At 27.8% G+C, this 24,215-nt stretch overlaps 1 protein-coding gene across 1 annotated transcript in view; it reads right to left on the reverse strand.

Moving 5' to 3' along the window:
* Nucleotides 1–4,320: 4,320 nt before the first annotated feature.
* Nucleotides 4,321–24,215, reverse strand: part of LOC129962682 (nose resistant to fluoxetine protein 6-like) — a 36,773-nt gene continuing 16,878 nt past the window's right edge. Inside the window, exons 8-15 of the mRNA XM_056076590.1 lie at nucleotides 21,150–21,242; nucleotides 19,822–19,987; nucleotides 16,088–16,167; nucleotides 13,886–14,008; nucleotides 13,050–13,170; nucleotides 11,961–12,147; nucleotides 8,995–9,137; nucleotides 4,321–6,621 (exon numbers count right to left, since the gene is read on the reverse strand). Coding sequence (XP_055932565.1) covers nucleotides 6,346–6,621; nucleotides 8,995–9,137; nucleotides 11,961–12,147; nucleotides 13,050–13,170; nucleotides 13,886–14,008; nucleotides 16,088–16,167; nucleotides 19,822–19,987; nucleotides 21,150–21,242 — 1,189 coding nt within the window. The 3' untranslated portion in view covers nucleotides 4,321–6,345. The remainder of the gene's footprint in view (nucleotides 6,622–8,994; nucleotides 9,138–11,960; nucleotides 12,148–13,049; nucleotides 13,171–13,885; nucleotides 14,009–16,087; nucleotides 16,168–19,821; nucleotides 19,988–21,149; nucleotides 21,243–24,215) is intronic.

Here is a 24,215-nt window from a genome sequence, read left to right on the forward strand (position 1 = left end):
GAGGGTTTTGCTAATCAAGTCTTTTCAGTGAATCTAATGCCTTTCCGTTGCTTATCCAAAACTTTTCATTTTTTAAAAAATAAAGCCAACCAATTTACCAAAAAAATTTGTAACAATGTACGAATGAGTTGATTTTCAAGCTGCGAAAATTAGAATTTAAGATATTCTTTAGAGGTACTCTTTAAAAAAAATCCATTCTAAGCACTTTATTAGTAATGCGAGAAAAATTCCATACAGTTTCATTGAAAAATGGTGTTCAAAATGTGTCGAAATTTCGCGTTCTTGAGATAGTAAAAGTTTTCCTTTGAGAATATCCTTGAAGAATCATTGGTAAAATGCAAAGGAAACATCAAAATGTTATAACATTTACGAATTCTCTTGCAAAAACTTTGATAATTATTAAAAATATTTATTAAAATGTTAACGCTTGGAATTAAATTTTTGTATCTGCTGACTGATTTTTAAATTTCAAATAAATTATTTTTGTAAAACTTTTAGTAAGAAAAGAAATCAAAATTTAGCCCATTAAATGTCGATTTTTTAAAAATTATTTAGATGCAACTTTTACAATCAACTTGAAAAAATTGTAAAGGAAACGAACTGTTATTTACACGACAACCTATAATAGCTTAATATGTTTCCATGCCATAATGGTAAAATGGTAACCTGTGAAAATAGTTGTAAAAACAATAGATTGACTTCAAAATTACGATGTATCATTCAATTACGATGTAAACATTTAAAAGACTAAAATTTAGTTACTGTTAACTGAGTTACTGATATTACGATCCCAATCTACTTACTTAAAAATGAAATTTTACTGTAGAGTTGGAATTCCTGGCTTAAGCATAATATGATGTAACCCTTATGCGTACGCGCGCATTGGTGACGTCAGGAAAAAAATCCCATGATCCCATAGAAACAGAAGTAAGTTTAAGTTTGTTGATGAAGTGTAAAAACGGGATGAAAGATGGTTGTATGCCATGTAAAGAACTGTTAGAATTCGTGCACGTGAAAGAAGAATGTAAATAATCTTTGTAAATAATTATCTGTGCCTGTATCCTTGTCTAGAAAATTAAAAGGATAATAAAATAGAGAATCCTCAAACGTTATTGGATTAATGATTTCGATGTTTTGTTCATTTTGGAACCTTGATTCTTTTGATTTAGAAGTTCGAACAGGAAAGACAGGTAAGAGTAAATTTTCTCTTATATATAGATATTTTTGAATTTGGGACCTGAAAATCTCAAAATGTTGTACATTTTTATATGAAATAATGATTTGTTTACATAAAAGAAGGTTTCAATTTTGTTTTATTAACAACAGATTACTTTTCACGTACATAATATAGATATCACCAGATTAAATATAAGTTGAGTTGAAATATATTGTTGAACATTCATCTTGCAAAGCTGGACGCTAGACAGTTTGTGGTGTTGCATGGCGAGCTTCGGGCATTCGTAATGGAATATGTTCCAGTAATTGTTAACCTATAAACTCAAGTCAAAAGAAGTAACGAGCATTCGAAGCAAGTCTTTCATTTGTATGGGCTCATGGTTACAAGTTAAAGTTATTTTGCCGATGTTATTCAAATAATGAATCATTAGGACAATAAATAAATTAAAGAAATATTATAATGTTGCATTTTATCTATCTTTATTACTATTAGTACTTCAATTAAAGGCTGATAAACCTCAGGTAGAATACGATCTATGGATTATTGTGATATTTTAAGAAAGTAATCTAAAAATGATAAAATTATCCGTAATAAACAAAAATCGTTAAGTAACTGCTGATCGTATTTTTGCTAAAATTATATTTTTCATATCGGAGTCTTGTTTTTCTATTTTTGAACAAATTTCATTCAATGTGTACCTAAAATATTCAGCTAATATTTTACCGAAGTTTTCAAATTTTCAAATTTACTCGAAGTTTTCAAGGCTCTCCTTGTAAAGTAGCCAGTAAAACAGAGAGGTGTTGCATCTGAAACATTATAGGTTTTTCAATTGAAATTTTAAATCGTGCCCATGAACTTAAGAAATAATATGTATTTCATAATATTTACTTTTATTATTATTTCTTTTTCTTTAAATTTATGTTAAGATAACATCCGCCACCTTCTTAGATGCCATCTATGTCACCTGATTTAATTAATAAATTAGAGCAAAAACCAAAAACCCTTCTACAATAGCAGAAAAAAAACTACAGTTTTTTCGTCTGCTATCAAATGGCCTACTTAAACCATAAAACGTGGCAGCACGCTTAACTAGATCAATCATTTCCCACACCGTGTAGCAGCAGAAATATTTGCATCTGTAATTGCCTATCCAGCGTTTGAGATCATTTGTCTCAAATGTTGGATCAAGCATTTGGGTTCGATGCATCGTATGGCAATGGCTTAACAAACATAATATCTTACTCAAATTACAAAAATACCGATCTAGAAAAGATTGATTTTTCATTTTCCTGCAAATGAGATTTTGTGATATGGTGAAATTGTGCATGATGATATTACAATTATACTAACTAAAATCTACTTATTGCCCATGATTCTTTATATGTATTATTTTATGAAAAGTGGTAGCAATGAAGATTTTTTCCTACATGATAGCTATCTACATGGATTGGATATGCCTTATTCCTGGCCATGTCAGTCCTAAGCGCTATAGGTTTTGGTTGGACTAATGCGTTTAGGCACTGGAAAATAAAAATCAAAAATCATTTGAATATAATTATTCAATTTTTATAGAAAAAGCATTTTATCTTTGTATTTTTTTTTTCTTTTTTTTTTTTGTAAATTTCCTAGGAATAAAGTGAAGAATAGTGTGCCCCCGAGTTTGTTGCCAATATTGCAACCCATCGGAACGCTCTTCTAGCAACTCTAATGCTGTTTTGTTTACTACTTTTTGCAATGGTTGAGTTGTACATAAACTACAACTATATTATGAAAAATGTTGAATTAAAAATATTAAAAAAAATATCGATTAAAGATTTTAATTTTGCTCTTTATTATAATTAAAAGTTTATTAAATAAAGAAAGTTAAGCTTATAATTATAAAGTTCTTCTTTCCTTTTTTTTTAAAATGTGAATACGAACAGAAAATATTTATTCTTTTGCAATTTTTAATTGTCAGTATGCGCTTTGAAAAATCGTCTGCATTCTCACTTTAAAAGATAGCTGCAATTGAATTCTTCGCAGTTCTCGTAATTCTTTCGGTATTCTAACAGTTGGTTCCCTTCATAATTTGTTATGTCGAGAGTATTTCGAACCTGTAGAATGGATGAAGGGTGAGTTATATATATATATATCTATACTTATAATAAAGCTCAATGTGTGTGTGTGTGTGTGTTGGCGCTCTACAGGCCAGACCGTTTGACATACAGCTACCAAATTTGGTACATGTATACCTTGGAGGTTGGGAATGTGCACCCGGGGTTTCTTTTTTCGAATTTTTAATTAGAATTTTAATTATTAATTAAAAACTAACTTTCCCGCCAAAAAAATCTTCCATTTTCCCCACCGCCAACTTTTCCGCCAAAAAAATCTTCCATTATCCCCAGCGCCAAACGAGAAAGGCTTCATTTTTTTTTTCTCCCAACAGTAGGGTTAAAATTTTTCGGCGGATTATTTCAATCGGTTCTGTTTATTTTCTTAATGTTTGATGCATTTAAAATTAAACATTGTTAATGAATCAATCTTACAGATTCATTCTGAAGTACTTTTGAATTAAAATAAAACAGAATAAAGGAAATTAAAAATTTCTTATCCGCATAGCGTTACCCCAACTGGCGTAGAAAATATCACGTATTTGCGTTACGTAACCGGCGAAGAAAATTCAAGCATGCGCAATCTGTTCTGATTGTTGCCATGACAACGTTATCAATGGATGATTTAAATTATTTTTGGGTTAGTTGCATGCTTTTGTAAGTAAATTGTATTTATGTTAGTTATATATTTTTTGTATATGCTTATAGTTTTAAGTACATCGTTTTTTAAGTAGTTTTTTTTTAAAACCTGTTTTCAACCGTTTATTTTAAACGATTCGTTTTATTTTCTTAGTGTTTGATGCATTTAAATTTAAACATTGTTAATTAATCGATCTGCTCATAATGAATCTAAGAAAATTTTGTTGACCAACTCTTGAGATATTACATAAATTTAAAAAGATATTCTTTAGTACCCATAAAGTTTAAACGCTGAGTGACTCTATTTTCAATAATCAGATTATAAAAAAATGCTTTGTTTCAGTAAAAAATATTATTATATTAATTGAAGATAAATTCTTTCCACTTTAATTTAAAGCATAAATTCTACGGGTGCTAACAGAAAATGAGAGAGATACATATTACGTTATGACTGAAGGCCTTTATAATATTATGAATGAATTATATGATAATCAAAATTTGAAGTTTTAAAATATTTTGATGAAGAAGCTATTAAAGTAGAAATTGCATAAAATATTTAATTATTAAAATTTTAACGAACATTAAGATTGGCGAACCGGCTGGTCGCCAAAGGCGGCTAGTATATATATATAACGAGTTGATGAAGTTAGGAAAGGATGCTTGTTTGAAATTTTGTATTGAGAATGGTTTGATATCGAACTGGCAGAATGGATGAAGGGTGAGTGGAATATATTTTTTTACGAGTTGATGAAGTTGGGAAAATGATATTTGTTTGAAATTTTGTATGGAGAATGTTCCAATTGCTTTTTCCTCCGTTCTTTCGGTTATGTACTGTTTCTGTTATCCCCACAGTCCTTATGTTCAATGTGCTAACGAAGCTACTAGTTTCCCGCTCCCGCTGCTAGCGAAGCCTTAGGATGTTTTTTTTTAAAGTTAAAAAATTCTGCCCGGTGCCTTCTACAGATGCCGAAAAACAATACTTATCAGTAAAAAGTCCTAATTATAGGGAGGGAAATAATAATCGTAACTGTTCCGCGGAAGTATTTGTTTATTTTGTCCGCCATCTTTATTGGCGACTTGGCACTATTGGCGTAGCAGGGGGTACACTATAATTCACTTTTATCATTTCCTGTACGACGCGGAAAATATAGGGTGCTTGTATATTTTTACTTCCTAGCATTGAGTACAGAGATGCCAAGAAAAAAACCGAATGAGTCACTTGAGAACATAATCTATTTGAAAATATTCAAACTAAGGTTGCATTTTTGAGTTTACCCTTACTTGAATATTCGACTTTCGATCTCAGCTGAAATATTTTCATTATGACAAATCTGACCTGAGTGCACTTTTTTTTTTTTTTTTTTATTTGAGACCATGAATTCTGTTGTAAGTTGCCATGAAATCTGGTTGTGCTTCATATCCATTTAAATCTCGTATATTGCTCAAAATGGTCATAGTTCCCAATGCAGGATTTTCGAAACTATAGAATGCGATAAGTATCGAACTCATAACACAGGTAGACACTCGTCTTGTTTTGTTATTATTGAAGTGGAGCAGCTTTCTTATTATTCTTTAGCGGAATAATAATAAAAAATGAAATGAAAATAAAGCATAAATATAGCTTGAAAATCGTTACATTCTTTGCTCTTCGCTTTGAAGTAGGCAAATAATTTTAAAACATCTAATTTTCGGACATACTTCTTGCAATATGGCATAGATGAAACATGATTCGACTCAGGCCAAGGTCATAAAAGATTTTGGACTAGCCAAAGTAACTTACCAAGGACAATCACGAGTTTAGTAGCATATCATGATGTTAGAGAAGCTGAAAATATGGCTTTTATTAAAATTCGGGTTCATTTTAAAAATAAATTTAATTTTGCTCTGAAATTAAAATTTTTATTTAGGATTTCTTTTGATTTAATGTATTAGTCTAAATTGCTTGCGGCAATGCAGTTAGGAACCACCAATCATTTTATTACTTTCGGATTCCGTACTTCAAATTCCTAAATACGTAATTTGTATTTCAAAATCGGAAGCAACTGCATTAGGTTATACAACAGATTATTTACAATTCAATAAGGAATTAGAATTTTTTCTTGTATTTTCTGTAAAATTTTGCGAAAAACATTTCATTCCAAAATGCTGTTTCAAATATTTCCATATTTATAAATACAGCTGATTTGTACTGGGGAAAAGTTTAATCACCAAATCAATATTAGAAATAAATTTCCAGTAGTATCCTCATGTGGTTTAAAATATAATTATAAACATATAGATTAATTATATAGAGAGCTTTATAAATCGGAGGATATCATTATTTATCCCTTCCAAAAACAATTGACTAGTTCGCTGATATGCGTACAAATGTGTTGCTTAATCGATCTTGTAATACTGACATGCGAAATGCACAAGAACAACTTGAAAGCAAGCAAAGTTTCACAATTCAGACTTTTCATTTTGATTGTTTTTGTAATATTCCATGTTTGTTATGCCATTTTCATTTGGCAGCATTTCCACATGTCGATTCACTTTTTCTACGTCACTATTATCAAAACCAATATTCGTGTGGTCATTCATTTCTGGTTTATCTGCTCTTTCAAGCTTCGATTCAAAAAGTAGTTTTCCTAAATTTAAGAAAGGTGATTCTACAAGTAAGTTACCGACAAATGCCAAAAGCATGGAAATGCAGAGGTATCCAAAATATTGGATGACCTGAAAAACAAAACAAAAAAATAATTGTTTAAATTTGTTAAGAATTTATCAAAAAAGCTAACTGAAAAATGTCTTACATTCTGTTTTATTGAAAATAGTAAAACAGTATTTATATATGCTATTGTCAAGTTTAATTGTTTCGCTCATTCAATTATAATGTTGTCTGTCAGAGAACTACAGAAAAGTATTTTACTCTTTATAAATCATTTCTATAAAAAAGATAAGTTATCTGGAAATAATTCAATGTACTCATTTTTTCGAAAAATTACAGCCATATGATGAATGTAATAGCGAAAAGCATCCAATTACTTACTCTTTTACGATTTTTTGTTGTTGCAAAATATTTAAAGAATTTCGAAACAAAATTGGCACATAACATTTGACTTGTATATAGTAGATGAGCATGAAAATAGAACGACGCATTTGACTCTGCTCATAATTTTTATTTAAAGATTCAACTGGCAAACAGGATGACTTGGAGAAGAGATAGAGCTGAACATTTAAGATTAAGTAAGATTTAAGAATTATAGACCTGTAATTAATATTATCATTTTCAATAGAATGGCGAATATAAATATATAGCGTAAAGATTCAATTCATTGATATCTAATTTAGTGAGATTTTTTGAGTAAATGTGAGCATATATTTTAAAATCATAACAAATAATCTGTTTAATAATTTACTGCTTTATATTTAGAGCTAAAATTCAAAGAAAGTAATTCCGGTATTTATGAATTGAAAATCAACATTTAAATATAGTGGAAATAATATATATATATATATATATATATATATATATATATATATATATATATATATATATATATATATATATATATACTGTAGAATATACTGTGACATGTAAATATACTGTGGAAATTAAATATAGAATAAATGATATAATGTCTTATTCTCAGAAAGAAAGTAAAACATAATTAAAAAGGATATAATTTTCAAAATTAAATTATTCGATTATAAAATAAAATGGATAATATAATATTAAAAAAATATGCTTTGTTATTTACTAAATAAAAAATTTGAAAAAAAGAAGCAAAAAATTACCTTTAAAATATTTAGTTATTTAAAGGTAAAATATCGTCTGCAAAAGAATAACAACGTTTCTTGGTTATGCTGTCATTTATATTTGACAATGCTTGTTTTGATTATTTCCGAGTTTTTAATTGAGAGAGACTTTTTATTTTTTTAAAAATAAATTTATCGTTCTTTTTATGGCAACTACAATATTAGATTTTTTTTTGTCAATTTTCTGTCTAAAAGCAGATCTATTCTTAAATCCTCGATGCACTTACGGAGCAATAATTTTTTTTTAAATGTTTTTTTTTTTTTTTTTTTACTTAAGGAGCAATAATTTTTTTTAAATGCTTTTTTTTAAAAGTGCACAAAGAAGAAAATTTGAAATTGAGTTGATTATGAAAGGAGGATTATGTGCTATGGAAAAATTTGAAGTCTCAAAATTATTATGGAAGGAAAAGTGATATTTTTTCCAAGAAAAATTTCATATTTAAGTTTGTGAAGTCGCAAATAAATTCAATTTTCATAGAGACCTGACTCTGCAGTGTTTACACAACTACGCCTTTTACTGAATTCCACAGGTAAGTGTTCAATTTTTAATTTCACTTTAAAAATATTTTGTTCCGGGCACTTTTTCGGGTGTTAACTTCATGCCATTTGAACTGAGTATAAATTAGTATGAACTGAATGCATTGGTGAAATTAGTAAAAAAAAGATCCGATTAGCATGCGATCTTTACGATAATTTCTGGCATGCGCTTAATAAACAAATAAATATTTATCTTTTTCAACTTTATGGTACATTTAAAAAATATATTATAAACAAATTGGTTGCCAATTTCATAATCTCTATGTATATCCACCAAAATTTGTGTTTGTATATTATAGCTTAAAATTTGCTGCTACAAATTTTAAGTAATCACAACATTTACTATTCCATTTAACTGCAGTTTGCGCTTATTAAAATATTTAGCAAATAATTTGAAGGATTAAAACTGTTGCATTTAATGCTTCAAAGATTACAATTAAATAAGGAAATCGACAAATGGATTCCAATGGTAGTCTGAACACCAACTAAACTAAAATAACAATTATAAATACTTCATAACGCCAAAAAAAACTTTTACTCATCTAAACTGAATATCATCAATATGAAATTTGACAATGATTTTTAATAGATCAGATGATCATTCAAATTTATTCTATAGAATGTAGAAAAATTTGAAACTTGAGAAAAAAAAAAAGAGTATAAATTTGAGAAATGTAAATAAAAGCAAACATTCATTGAATAATTTAATTTAAATGTGCACGAAATAATTGTTCATAGCTTATTTATACTTACAAAATGCAGATGTGTAAATTCCTGAATAGTTCTGAAGTTAGCCATGTAACTCGCTTGAAAAATAGGCTGAATTAAGTATGTGAGAAATGCGAGTCTGCCTAAAGGTATCCATGCTTTCCATGACAAAAATGTGTTGATGAAACCTGAAAATATGGAAAAATTATTTTCATCACTTTTTTAATATCCTAGTTATATATTCGAATGATGATATTAATACTAGTCAGAGTTATTCTTTTATCCTTCATATAATTGTGAAATGTATATTAGCTTATAGAAGAGAAACGTAAGCCTCTTAAATTGAATAAGTTGATCCACTATTTCAAAAATTCATTCACACGAAATAAAAAAAACTGTCTAGAATTCAAAATTAAAATGCATATTGTGCATTTCTATTATAAAGGAGTCGGAACAGATAAATGAATTAAGAACACAATGCATTAATTCAACTGTCAAACTAGCCGCCATCGACGACCAGCTATTCGACTACCATATTGATAATATTTATCAGTAATTTTCACTAATATTGGTGAATTATATCTTATTATAATAGAAGAAGCTACTGTTTTAAATTATACTTGAATAATAAAAGCGTATTGGTTATCTTTGTTTTTCCTCCATAGAAAATGGTCAAATGAAGTTGTATTATGGAAATATTTTTAAATCTTTTTAAAATGGAGGGCTGTCTAGGGCAGGTGAACATTGATAATGTATTTAGGAATTTTGAGCTTCTATATGTAGTAAAAAATTAGAAAAATCGGAGTAGTGATTGTAGCTGGGGGTGTCTGTTGAGAATTTCCCTGTAGAGAAAGTACAGCGGTGTTTTTGAGAGAAACCGAAAGAAGGGGTGAAGAGGAGTCAATCATTGATTATGAGGTATCATGAGCTTTCACTTGAAAAAAATATTTGATGCTTGAGAAATCTGTATTTTCTCAGAGAATCACCCTTCCCTACAGAGGATGCAAAATGAAGTACTTATTTTGTGATTTTTTTGCAAAAGGAAAGGGGTTGAGAGATAGGTAATCACCAAAAACATGTCAAGGAGTTATGAGATTTCATATAAAATAAAAATTGTTGAAATCAAACCAGTGTTTGGATACTAGAGTGGTATTCAGATTTTCCTTATTATTTTAATTATATAGGTTTTCTACTCATTTTTGTATTTTTTTTTAATAATATATTCTCATTCTGCAAATTTTTTTTGGAATAATTTAAATTTTTATTGTTATATTACAATGGAGGAATAAATACGTTTAAACATCAAGAAATAAGCAAGTATACTATTCACTAACAGCAACTAGTATTAAATAAAAGGTTTACTTTATGGAAGTTTTGAGTTCAAAGTAGTCAACGACAACTAATTTTTTTTTCTTTTGCTTTATGAATTCAATCAATTTTAATCTTATGTTTTGTTTTTACTGTTTATCGGCAAGGAGATTTTTTTTTCATTAATTGCTAAGCCATTAAACTTAATATTAAATGTAATATTTATATATTCATATATATCTAAATAATTTATTTGAAAATTGATATATCTAATTAATTTATTTGAAAATAAATCTTATCTTCGTCCTTTCAAGGCAGCCTTTAGTTTTACGAAATTTCTTGGAAAATTTTTTGAACAATGATAATCATAATAGTCAGACTGTGAGAGAAAAATATTTTTAAATATAATCAGATTAGAAGAAGGCTTAATAATATGATTATTTTTCAGCGATTCTTTTCAAGTTACTAATCCTTTCTTAGAATCACGTACACACTAAATAAAGATCTTATTTGAAAAAATAATTTTTTTAATGGTTTTCATAGTTTGATTGTATAGTATAATTTCGCAACCATCTGCTTTCTGAAAGTTTTTAATATTAATACCAGAAATTTTTTTTTTTCATGTATATATTTGAAATATTGTCAGTGAAATTTTCGGGTAATGAGTATCAATATCTTTTTTCTCTTAAAAATGCATGACGTGTCTGAAGAAAAAATTGTGAAGAGGAAAATAAGTGTAATATAAAGAACGATTTAATGCTCAACTTTAAAGAGAAAGAATTTAAAAAGTATAATTTTCGATCATCATTTCATTTAACGAGAAATATTTTACCGGAAATCGCAGTCATAGTCAAGATCCAAAAAAATTAAAAATTGGTGATATAACTCTGTCAAAGCGCTAGACATTAGGACTTATTTTTTAGCAGAAGACACAAACTTCTGATGATTTCGAATCGATTTCTATAGTATATGGTTCAAAATTTCTAAATATTATACTACTTACTAATATGGTAATCATAGCATTTGGGTACACAAAAAATCAAATTTCATCTTTTTTCTCTTAAATCCCTGGTTTAATTTTTACAAGAAATGTTAAAAGATGAACCTATCTATACAGACCGTTATCGTGTTAACCAATTATCTCATATCTAATTGCTTTGTCTCTGCTGTCATTTTGTAATTCTTATTCTTGCTAATCTTTGTTTCCCTGCAGTTGAATCTTTTCAAAACATAAAGCTCACAAACACTCGAAGTAAAATTATTTGAGGAAGTTGTATTGGGTAGGATCGCCACTCGCAAAGCTGGGGTTTGTAGCTGAGTAACAAGACCACTAAACAAAAGTGACCACTTGTGACCCGAGGTTGTTATCTGGCTTATAAGTTTCACCGCATATTCATTAAAATCGTATTCAAATAAAAGAGGATCTACTAACAGAAAAAAAAAATGCAATACCAATAACAAAATTAAAAAAAAATGTAGAAATAAAATTCTAGTAATAATTTCCAAATGTGCAAACAATAATAAATCCAAATAATTACTAATGTAGTACTAATAACCCTCCATAAAATGAGAATCTGATGAATCAACATAAAAAAATAAAATCAGATTTCAGCTCATTGACTTATGTTACAATACAGCATCCAAAATATGCAAATAAAATGTGAAGTTTTTACCCGAAATATTTATTAGACAAAAAGACTTACCTCCATAGCCTGTTATACAACAGAAAGTCATCCAGGCAACTCCAGATGTAAATGCAACTTTGTAAGTAGCTGCATATAATAAACCCTCTAAGGGAGTAGGATGATGTACTGTGTACCAAATTGATGTCACAAATATAATCATTCCACTGGATAAAGTTGCCAGACACCATCCAATGATTTGGAATTTCTGTGAAAAATGGGCCAAAGTTGACATTAAAGTGGACATTAAAATATTTGGTTTAAATATAACAACATATTGGTTTAAATATAATATAAATATAGGGAAAACTATCAGTGAAATTTTTATGCAGTTTTTAAAAATAATACAAACTGATGTAAATGTGTTAGTTCTATATAGGACATACAAGTAGACATAAAGCTACCGAATTTGAAGCAAATATGTATTACAAGGTGGGGATGTGCCTGTTAGAGGAATTAAAAATTAATTAGTATTTTAATTAAAATTAACCAAAATTTTAGCATTTTTTACCATAATTTACGAAAATATGAAAGCACAAAAATAATTTAAAATTTAAAATTCAAAAAAATTATTTTTTCTATAATGCCAATTTAATCCTCGTAATTTTTTTTGTCTATTTCCAATTGATTTTTTCGAGATATTTTTAAGTTTATTTCATTGCAATAATTTTCATGTGATATGATAACACTCGGAACTTTTCATTAATCTTATAAATGCTCGCATTTCATTTTTGATATATCTCCTATTGCTGATACGGTGACACTGCTTATTTATTTATATCAAGTAGATAAGTCCTGAAATTTTATTATATTTAAACTAAGTTTTAAACTTCATAAGTAAACAAAGATGTAAAAAATTTTATTGTGTGCTTATTTTTAATCATTGCTATCCTTTCCTGTAATATAATTAGACATATAAAAACATTTTTCTTACAGCTTGAAAAATCCCTTTCTTATTTCAGTTTAGTGAATTTTCTGTTGAATCAGAAAATTAATTATTAAATAATTCTCAGAGATACTGCATGAAATAAGAAGCATATTCTTTAGTATACATAAGATATCCATAAAAGATTGCATAGAATAGTGCATGTTTTAAAACTTCGAACGTACCTTAGAAATTTTAATATTAGGCTTCGTAATCAAAAGATATCCAGTAAAAACACCAATGAAATACGGGCCAGCTCGACAAAGCGTGTTAGCATAAGAGTAGACGAACATGTAGTATTCATCTCTAAAAATCAAAGAAATAGATAGAAGTTAAACAAATCTATAAAAAAATATGTAAATTTGTATATATATTTTTTTAATGAAGAATGATTACTATGAGATTTTGCTGAAACATGTTTAAGTATTGAAAAAAAAATAATTTCAATTTAGATTAATTTTCAAATTTAGTATCAAACATTACATATCATGTGTTTTGGTGATGATTGAATATTTTATTTGAAGCTGCGTATTACCGAAAGTTTTTCCATTTTAACATGTCTTTATTAACTCGCTTTTATTCTGTCTGTTGGTCTGTTTTCGGTGCAATTGTTTTTAAACTAACTTCAAAATAAGCTTGATATTTTAAATAGAACTCATAACTGTTTTACAGTCCAATATTAACTCGATTTCTTGCCTATATATTTGTTTGTGTTCCGTACAAATTGTGAAATTGACGACAAAAAAATCATTACCGACAGATGTCATGATGACAAGTTGTTAGCTCATTGGAAAGTTAATTTAAAATCGATTGCAATATTTTTCCTTATAAAATTAAAAGACAGAAAATAATTATTTAATATTTTTTTAAGATACTAAGTTTTTAAAACGAACTTAAGAGTATAAAATTGCCAGTTTTAAAAATGTGGTATATTAAGTATTTATTTAAATAAATTTTCTCTTAATTTAAATTTATGGCTTGAATTTAAAACAGAATAGTTTAAAATTAAAAAACAACTTACTCTGGATTCATATGAGTAACTAATACAGATGGTGCCATATCAAAAAGATACGTTACGATTCCTGTATAGATAATTGATAATGCTACAATTGAAATATTTATCATTACTCCTATTTTCTTGAACCTGTAAAATAGAAAAAAGAACTCATTTAATGCATTGTTACAAATTGAAAATTCGTTACTCACCTGTTTCCACTTAAAATGAAAATATATGTTATTGTGTATTCTGTTACCTATACCAACATTAAAATGATAATTTTGAATCGAATATTATAACATACCTTTCATTTAAATATTTCATTTTGAGGTTGATTATTAAGATTGAAGATGACATATGTAAATTCTGCTCTAATATACATTTTAATCTTCATGTTCATTTTGAGCCCAACTCTGAAACTGCTGTTGTCGGACCTTTTTTTCATATTAGCAACATTTACAACATTTTTCTTAATGTTTATGTTTTTTAATCAAAATAACATTTTAGTTTGAGCTTGAACTGTCCAACTTTAAAAAATCAAAAGAAAATAAAAACAATAGTGACTCTTCAACTGAGAAGCAAGTAGTGCCATGAAAGAAGTTAAGTAAATATTCTTCTTCAATTCTATAAAACTGAAGTTTTTACATATAATGTCAGATGCTAATTTTTGTACATTATAAGGTCAATAAGTGGACAAGATTCAAAACGCGTTTATTTTCCTCCATTTTTTGTTATGACAAGAACGATTGTATGCAAATTTATTCCAGAGTAGGTTTATTTTCCTACTTGAAAAAATTATCTTTTTGTGACTAATTGATTCATAAAAATATTAAATAATATGCAATAAGCTAGGAGTCATTTCCTGTCACGAGCATTAAAACAAAAATAAAGCCGAAGAAAGGGTTTAAGAGGAAAAAAATATCGAAATAGAAAGATATTTTAATGGTATCTGTCTCTAATTTGCTCCTTGATTATATGTGGCTATGAGATCTACAGGTCTGATAATAATAATAATAATAAAAAACAGGGAGAGGTGCTGTTTTTTTCCTTTATGCTTTATTTCCTTGATGCACACTTAGCGATTTCGAGCTTAAAATTGAAAAACTTTGAATTGAAATGAGAAATGGTTAAAGTCCTCTTTCGTCGCTGTGGAAAGAGAATATGCTTTCACAATGAAATTATGGTTGTAAGATATTATTAACAAATTGATTCTAATTGCATAATATCATTGAGACCTCCACGCAGAGCACAGTCAACAAATGTTGCAAAAAGAACTAATAACTGCTCTGATATTGCAGCCATGTCGCCTTATTTCTTCAAAATTCTAAAATCTTATTATATATAAATTTTATTTTTAGTAGTAGATTTTCGAGTAGATGTATAAAAGCAAATATAGAATGATTATAATAGCCTAGAGAAATGATAAGCTGATTTAAACGGATAATAGAAGTTTCTTTATGACAAAATATCCAACATATCTATATATTTTTTTCCTTTTTCTATTTTTTTTAATATACTAAGTGGGAAATCACGTGTCCGCGTTTGTGTGAAAGAAATTAGTAAAATATAAAACTAATATTAATGAATTATTTTTCAATTTTGAAAAAAAAAAATTCGATGTTGATTTTATTTGTTTGATGCCAGTATTATAAATAAATTAAGAAACACCGTCTATTTAATAAAATATTATAAATGTTGTTTAATGATAGAGAACAGGATTCCATTCTATTTCAACAATTTTAATACAAATTTAATGAGTAGAAATTTAATTAGTTACAAAGAAACGCAATGGACCTTAAAAAATTATTAGCATATCATAAAAGATAAATTAAAACTCTTAAAAGTTGTTTTGGGTGATATTTGTCAGATATTTCATTTTTAAATGAATCAATTTACCTAAAATAATGTCTTATTTATTATTAATCCTAGCAAACAAATATTTAACAGTTTCGGAATTTTATTATTTTGATTTCAAGATCTAGATTACGTTTTATTTTTTTATACTGAAAAAGTTATTATTTTGAAATGTTTCACAGAATTGCCTTAAAGGGCTCGCATGAATCTGTTATTAATTTAGCAGTAGTAACTATATTGAATTATTTTCGAAAAGATTTCAAATGATCTTGCTACGAAGATTTTAAATATAAATTATATATCTTGTAAAGTACAATTGAAATAAACGAGCATTAATTAAAAGTGAAATAATAACTGTAGAATAATAATTACCAAATCAGAGGCAACACGACAATTACGGAGATCAGATAAAGTTGAAGATCGCAGGATACGTACCAGGTCATCTTCAAACACTAAGAGAAAGGAGAAAGATATTAATAAAAAACAAGAACAATGATATTTAGGTATTTTGAAATGCAAACGATAAATGGCTTTACAATTCTTAAATTTTTTTAAAACATTTTTTGACTAAATACAACATAACGCACTGATAGTATTTACAAAAAGCTTGCTACAGAAATATGTTATTTTCTGTAAATAATATAAGACAAAGACAGATTTTTACCTTTTTTTAATTTCAAAAAATTGGAATTCGAGATTATGACGAATCTCCAAGTTTCAGACCTTTCAGAAATCGAAAAACACATTTTTGGAATTATGTTTATCCGTTTATGAACATGATAATTCAAAAACTTATTGAGCCAAATGGATGAATTTTAGAACATGGTCTTTACTCTAAAATATGTAGACGATTTTTGTCAAATTTTAAATTAAATCTATTCACAAGAAGTTTTCCTGTTTGTCTGAGGGCAAATGAACTCGATTGCTACAAAACATAACGATCTAAATGGATAAAATTTGGTGCGTAGTTTAACCATTTAATTTTTAGATCCGTATCCAGTGTTGAACCAAATTCATAGATTTCCACCATCATCTGTCCATTTATACATTTTCATGCATGCAAATAGGAATAACTTGAAAATGTAGCGATTTAAGTAAATTGACTTTAGTAATAATCTTTTAAAACTTCTAATTATGTTTCTGCCAGCCGAAAGAAAGGCTTCCAAAAACGTGTACTCAGTTTAGTAAACTATAATACGAAGCAAATATGCTCATATGCGGGGCTCTGAAAATAAAAATCTGAGCATTCAAAGCTTTGGTCAAAATCCATATTTTTATGCTGTAGGAGGGATAATACTTTTGCGAATTTTCATAAAAGCTTCGTCGAGAATACTTTCACTTTTTCAAGATATTAAAGCAAAATGGAAAAAGCAGCAACTACCAAATGTTGATAAAATTCAATGTTATATAATTTAATAACAGACTGTTTGTTGAGGAGAATGATTCCAAATTGCTTTGCAGAAGTAAAAAGCGTGTATTGGTTAATGAAAGGAGTAATTCATCATATTTGACAACACACATAATAAGAATGGCATTTGCTACTCAGGGTAAGGAATTTTATTTCTATATTCAGAGGTTTAAAGATAGGTGAAAAGATGTAACTAACAGCTATTAATTATAGCTGACATTGAGAAGTGTTTAGAAAATGACACTTCAGTATGAGTTTTGACGATTCCAGCTTTAGAATCTAAGATATTTAATGGAATTCTCGTTGAGCATTGCGTTTCTTATCAGTAGGTCATGATCTAAAATATATTTACAGTGTCTCACAAAAGTGATGGGACACTTGTGCTTTACAAAAGGAAACTGTAATAAAATAAATTAAAAAAACATGTACAAATTTTTTGTGGGTGTGTTTCATACTTAAATTTAGTAACAATTATTACATAACATACATTTTGTCAAAATATTAAAATATTAATTTAATAAAAATGCAATTGTTTAGAAAGGAGCAAAAAATGGCTCACATAAGTGATGGGACACTTACTTTTCCATCAAATATTTATCCAAAAATTTTACTTTTTAAAAGGTTTTAATATTTTGTTGGATTTCCTTTTACTTTTAAAACATGATTTAATCTTCTTGGGATGGATTCGACTAATTTTTTTGTGATTTCTGGAGTGATTTTACCCCATTTTTCTTGAAGCACCGATTTTAATTGTTGTTTTGAAGAAATGGTGTGTTTGCGAAGTATTGGTTCCAATTCTTGCCAAATATTCTGTATGGAATTTAAGTCTGGAGATTGTGGTGGTGTTTTTATTATTTCAGGACAGTTATACAGCAGTCAGAGTCTAACGTTCAAAGCAGTGTGCTTGGAGTCATTGTCCTGGTAGAATTTAAATTCGTTATGAAGGTTCAATTTTCGTGCTGAAGATTTCAAATTTTGCTTTAAAATGTCAATATACTTGTACTGATCCATTATATTGTCAATAAAAACAAGATTACCAACTCCAGCGGACGACATACACCCCCATACCATAACTCCTCTCCCATCATGTTTTACTGTTGGTACCAAGTTCTGTTTGCGAAATTCTTCCCTGGGTTTTCTCCACACCAAGATTCTACCGTCAGGACCAAATATATTAAATTTACTCTCATCAGCAAATATAACTTTATTCCAGTAATCAGAATTCTTATTTATGTTGGATTTTGCGAAAGCTAGTCTGAGTTTTCTATTCCTTTTCACTTACGAAGAATGTTTTCCTGGCTACTCTACCGTGATATCCAGCAGATCGAATTACCCTTCTAATAGTCTCAGGATTAACAATTATTCCATATAATGCTTGTAAATCAGCATCAACTTTAGGAGCACTCTTTCTTGGATTTTTTTTTTAATATTTTGAACGATTATTCGCTTTATTCCATTGGATAGCTTTGATGGTCTGCCAGGTCTTCTTTTATCCTGAATAATATGATTCTTTTTATATCGTTTAATGGTATTGAAAATTGTTGAATGACTCAAGTTAACTGTTTCAGCAGTTTTTCTAATAGATTTTTCACGTTCAATATGCAAATTAATAACTAATTTTCGAATTTCAGGCGAAGTTTCTTTTCATTTAGCATTCATGGCTGCACAGAGCTAAAAAACACAAATTCCAAAACAAACTGGAAAGAAATACTGCATACGATTTTATAAATTATTGCTAATTGCTTTTGAGTAAAAATAAAACCACCAAAAATATTTTTATTACTTATTTTAGACGATTTTTGTTGCATATCTAATGCTGTCCCGTCACTTATGTGAGATATTTTTTGCTCCGTTCTAAACAATTGTATTTTTATTAAGTTAATATTTTAATATTTTGGCAAATGTATGTTATGTAATAATTGTTACTAAATTTAAGTATGAAACACACCCACAAAAAGTTTGTACATGTTTTTTTAATTTATTTTATTACAGTTTCCTTTTGTAAAGCACAAGTGTCCCATCACTTTTGTGAGACACTCTATATATTTCAGCAGGTTATGATCTTATATATATATATATATATATATATATATATATATATATAAACTCAGAAATACGGCTTTGGAAGTTGAATACTAAATGAAAAACAATATTGCTGTGCCACCTGGGTGATTAATTAATGGCTGTTGTTGATGTCGGTTTTCAAGGCATACTGTTATATATCAAACTCTAATATGTAAAGAATGTTTTCAGATAGTTCTGGATATTTTTTTGGATCGTAGGATTTATCATAATCGCATTATCTCTATCCAAATGTTGAGATAATTCTCGGGTAAATTGCCTAATATTTCGTAATTTTGATTGGTTTCACGATCTGAGATCCTAATTCCATCTTCTTAAATACGACACACGCACTAACTACTGATTATGGCAAAATTATATGACCTTCCATATTTTAGGAAACCACTAGAATCATACCGATTCCATTCCATATTTTGATTTGAGCTATATCTCACAGATATAATACACACTCTTTTTCTTAAGTTCTGTGTGAAAGATTTGCATTCAAATATTCGTTCCACGAAAATTACCGCCAATTTTTGGACGTTTTAACTTCTATTTAGCCATATTTTTTCGCAGGTAGTATATTTATGAATGAATAAATGCATGATTAAAATTGAAAATGAAGTTCACTTACCGATTGATAAGAATCGAAATAGTTATTGATAAAAAGCACATTTCTCCACCATTGTTGAAAACAAGGATAAATAGAATGCTGCAGTATTTCGTGGAAAATAGGACCAGAACCCATAAGAGGAATTAGAAAACTACACAAAAGCACGAAGTAGGTAACTGGAGCGATTCTATAAGTAAAAATTAACATATAAAATAAAATAGGATAAACGAAAATTCTAATTTTCTTTATTTAATAATCGTCAACATTTCGTTTGCTTCATTATAAAATTTTTTCAAAAAAGTGTCAAGTTTAAAAGTATTATTTTATTTTTCTACATGTATTTAATGACGAACATAGAGTTCTAAACATCAAATCTCTAAATTTTAAACTTCGTATGATTCCAGTTAATAACAATTCGTTTTTTAAATAATATGATTTCTTAGATTATGAAAATGGTCTATCATTAATTTATTTATATATTTATGTAAGAAATATACTTTTTACATTTTTGATTCATTTACTACTTTTGTTAAGCAGCTAAGACCACAGATACAGATGGGTTTTAAGAGGGATTCATTAATTTTGAGCAACAGTGCTCTATACATTTTTACTATTTTCCTTTAAAAAAAACTATTTATTCTTACGATTCTCTATGTTGTGGTTGATTTTATAACGTGGAATGATACAATTTTATGATATCTTATGCTGCTATTGAATGATTAAAGAAGATTTTTTAAAAGATGCTTCAACATGAAAATTAATTTGGCTACCATGAAAATTTATATTATAAATTTATTTTTGTCTAAAAAATGTCTAAAATTTTATAATGGTCTGAAAATTATAATCAAATCTAATTATAATAGATTTGTCTAAAAAATGTATAATAGTTTTGTATTTGTATAAATTTTATTTCATATATTTTGATTGTAATCTTAGTGATAAGATTTCATTTAAAATATTTTCGTAATAGGATGAAGGAAAAAAAAAAGGCAGATAAAATTTACATTCCTTTATTCCAATAATTACTTAAGTGGTCGAAGAATTTAGCGGAAACATATCTTTTAGCCTATGTGTTATTTACTTTATATACTACATTTAATGACACAAATTATGCTTTCTTAACCCCAGCCATAAAGAAACGCTGGAACCCCAGCCATAAAGAACGCTGGCTAAAATAAACGAACTCTATAAAAGTAATTTTGAAAATTCTGCAACATAGAATTTTTAATAGCAAACTAAATAGTTTTAATTGGACATGAAAAACATCTGTGATTTTTGTTGATTTTTTTTAAACATCTGTAATTACACACAGAATGATGTATTTTGCATAAAGATTGCTGGAATCTTACCTCCAGTATCTATGAAAAACAAATGCGAAGTAATTAAATTTCTTCTTTTCCACTTTTATTCTTTTTATAGTCACGTAACTCACAAGCATTCCCCTAAAAAATAAAAGTCGAAATTCATGACTATCAAAAATATAATTGATGCTTTAACAAGAAATAACGAAATAGCATTAGTGATATGCCTCAAAAGGTGTCATACTTTTTCATTAAAACGATTTTCTCTCATATGCCATTAATATCACAACCTCTACGGATTCAATATCCTAAATAATGAAATTAATTTTATACAGAAATAAACAAATCTTACATTCAATATGAGAACAAGAAATAAACCAAAATAAATATAACTCTTTTAATAATCCTACTTCTTTTTAAAACCTTTTATAAATAACTATGCTTATTATTTTTCATTAATATTCTTCTTGTTTATGAATATCTAATGTTCCAAAATGAGAGTTCAAAATCATTACTTAATTGCTTAATTCTTTTCTTAAATTATTAAAATGACTGCTTTTATTTTAGCTATATGTACATACTTGAAACTTCGAAAATCGTTCAAAATATGGAATATTTTTTTTATTGCTTAATAATGTTCTCTGATCCTTTAGCATTCAAACAATACCAAGATATTGTACAATATTCGAAATATTTCTCGAGTTATAATTATTTTTCTTGAGGTGTTTTCATTAAAAACTCCAGTTACGGTGTTTTTAAAACTCATTTTATGAATAATGATATTTTTCCACTATGCTGCTTCATTCAAACAATCATAACTCAACAAGAAATGAACCAAATACAGTTATTTATATATCAAAATAATCTGTATGAAATAGCGGATGTTTTGTGCTTCAATCAAAGTTATATTTATAGAAATAAATTTTTAATAGCTGTTTAAAAGTTAAAATTACAGAAAAAATCTCGCTTTTTCTATTCATCGTTGATGAAAAAATTGTTTTTAAAAAACTATACATTTTTATAACTTGTTTGAGGCAGACAACTTGAAGACTAATATTAGGCATAATTTCCAAGTAGAATTGTGTGTCTGTACAAATTAGAATTTAAGATATCATGTTTCAAAAATAGGTTAATTTGCTCATTAAATATTATTTAAATAATTAATAATTAGTGTAATATGGTTTTCTCTCACTGAAATGAGTTTAAACATATATTAATTACCTACTGTGAAAAAAACTGGACTTTTAAAGTTAAAATTTAAAAAAAAATCTTCAAGTGTGTACGTACACCTTAAAGGCACTAAGCTCTTTGCTAAATCATGACTTTCAGAATGGAAGTAAAATTAATTCATATGTTTAGTCTCACTTGCAGAGCCAGTCACCCTGGAGTGACGAGAGATGAAGCTCTTAGTTCTACCAAGAGTTTCAAACGAATTTGACTGAAACAAATGCATGCTCCTCTACCAAGAAGGACATGAAATCCTTCTATAAATGGAGGTCTAGTGTTTATATTTACCACCTGTTAAGCGATGATATTTTAACTGTGCAATTTTAATTAACTGTTACCAAATAATCCTTTTAATAATTTAGTGTTAATTAGTCACAGTCACATTTTGAAATATATATGTTGATTTTTGCAATAAACTTTAAAAAAATGAATACAGTAATCTATTACAATACAGTCAGTTATTTGGCTACAGACACCGCATATCCTACATTATGCTAAAAATCATTTATTACTATGGAATATGGTTTTCAGAAGTTTGAAGTGACCAATGTCATCAAACCAAAGGTTTGTTGGCAACTGTTTTCTTTAAAATGCATATTTTATATTCTAACATTCTCAGTTGGTTTGTAAAAAGAAACATTGGATTATTTGCAAAATTCTTCTTACACTATTTGATTTTTTTCGAGGAATTTGATTAAAAATCGTAATGATTGAATTTTTATTGTTATTAATTGATAAGAGGGCGGAACAAATCGGCTTGCTTTAGATTAACTTTTAGTTCTGAAGCAACACTGGGGCTATTTTGGAACAGGCCTCATAATTTCGAATCGTATCAGATGACGAGGATGATACCTGAGCCAACATTTCCCTTCACGGATTTCTATGTCTATTTATGGGAAATTGCTTAACACGGAAAGATTTAATGAATACCCATGTGACTGGTGGATCTTCCTTGAAATCAGATATGAAGCAAATATTGCCATAAGACATTACTGTCGACAAATCAGCCAAAAATTGGCAGTGAAACTTAAAAAAAAAACCGAACAAGAATTTATAATCTTTTATTCATTTTTTGATGTTAAAAAATAAATTCGAACTTTTAGTTCAGAACATTGTAGCACGAAAATGTTTTTAAATTCTTCTTCCTGTTCTTTTATTTTTAAAAAATTGCTCTTAATTATAGCAAAAATAGCATGCACATTCAAAAAATAAAATTGATATTGCCGTATATGTATAAATGCGGTAATTAAAGCAGTGATAAGTATTGTTGTAAAGTATGCTTAAAATATTTTTTAAAGTTTATTACAGTTAAAGACAAAAATTGTCGGAAAAGAAAATTAAGTGCCATTAATTTGCCAAATACTATAATGGTGTAAAAAGGATTTTATGCGAAAAATGTCCCGGAGTTATAGGAGGAAAGCGCTAGAAGTTGAATTCATTTTTTAATTAAAAAAGAAATGGAAATTTTGAAAAGCTTTTCTCAAAGAGAATCTATTAAAAAGAAACAGCCTGCCAAATATGATAGTTCTAAATCCAAAGGTCTGCCCTATAAAGCGTTTTTAACAATTTTTTTTCCATGTCGCATCACTTAGTTTATAGATAACATCTTGACTATAAGCATTATTAAGTTGATATTGATTGTTTCTAAGCCTGAATTAAAGTTATGTATATATATATAAACTTTGTAGTTTGAAGGTAGTTTTATAAAAATATAGAAAAATTGTACAGTGCAAACTTTCCTTAACGGACATAATTCCTACTTGATTTTTATTTGTAATGCGAAACATCTGTTAAGCGAAATAATTTTTGCCATAGGTAAAAATAATAGGACAATACGTTCCATTCCTAAAAGAAATACTCAAACATTCTTATATAATTTATTAATAC

This window comes from Argiope bruennichi, chromosome 3, assembly GCF_947563725.1.
Source record: "Argiope bruennichi chromosome 3, qqArgBrue1.1, whole genome shotgun sequence".
Lineage (NCBI taxonomy): Eukaryota > Metazoa > Arthropoda > Arachnida > Araneae > Araneidae > Argiope > Argiope bruennichi.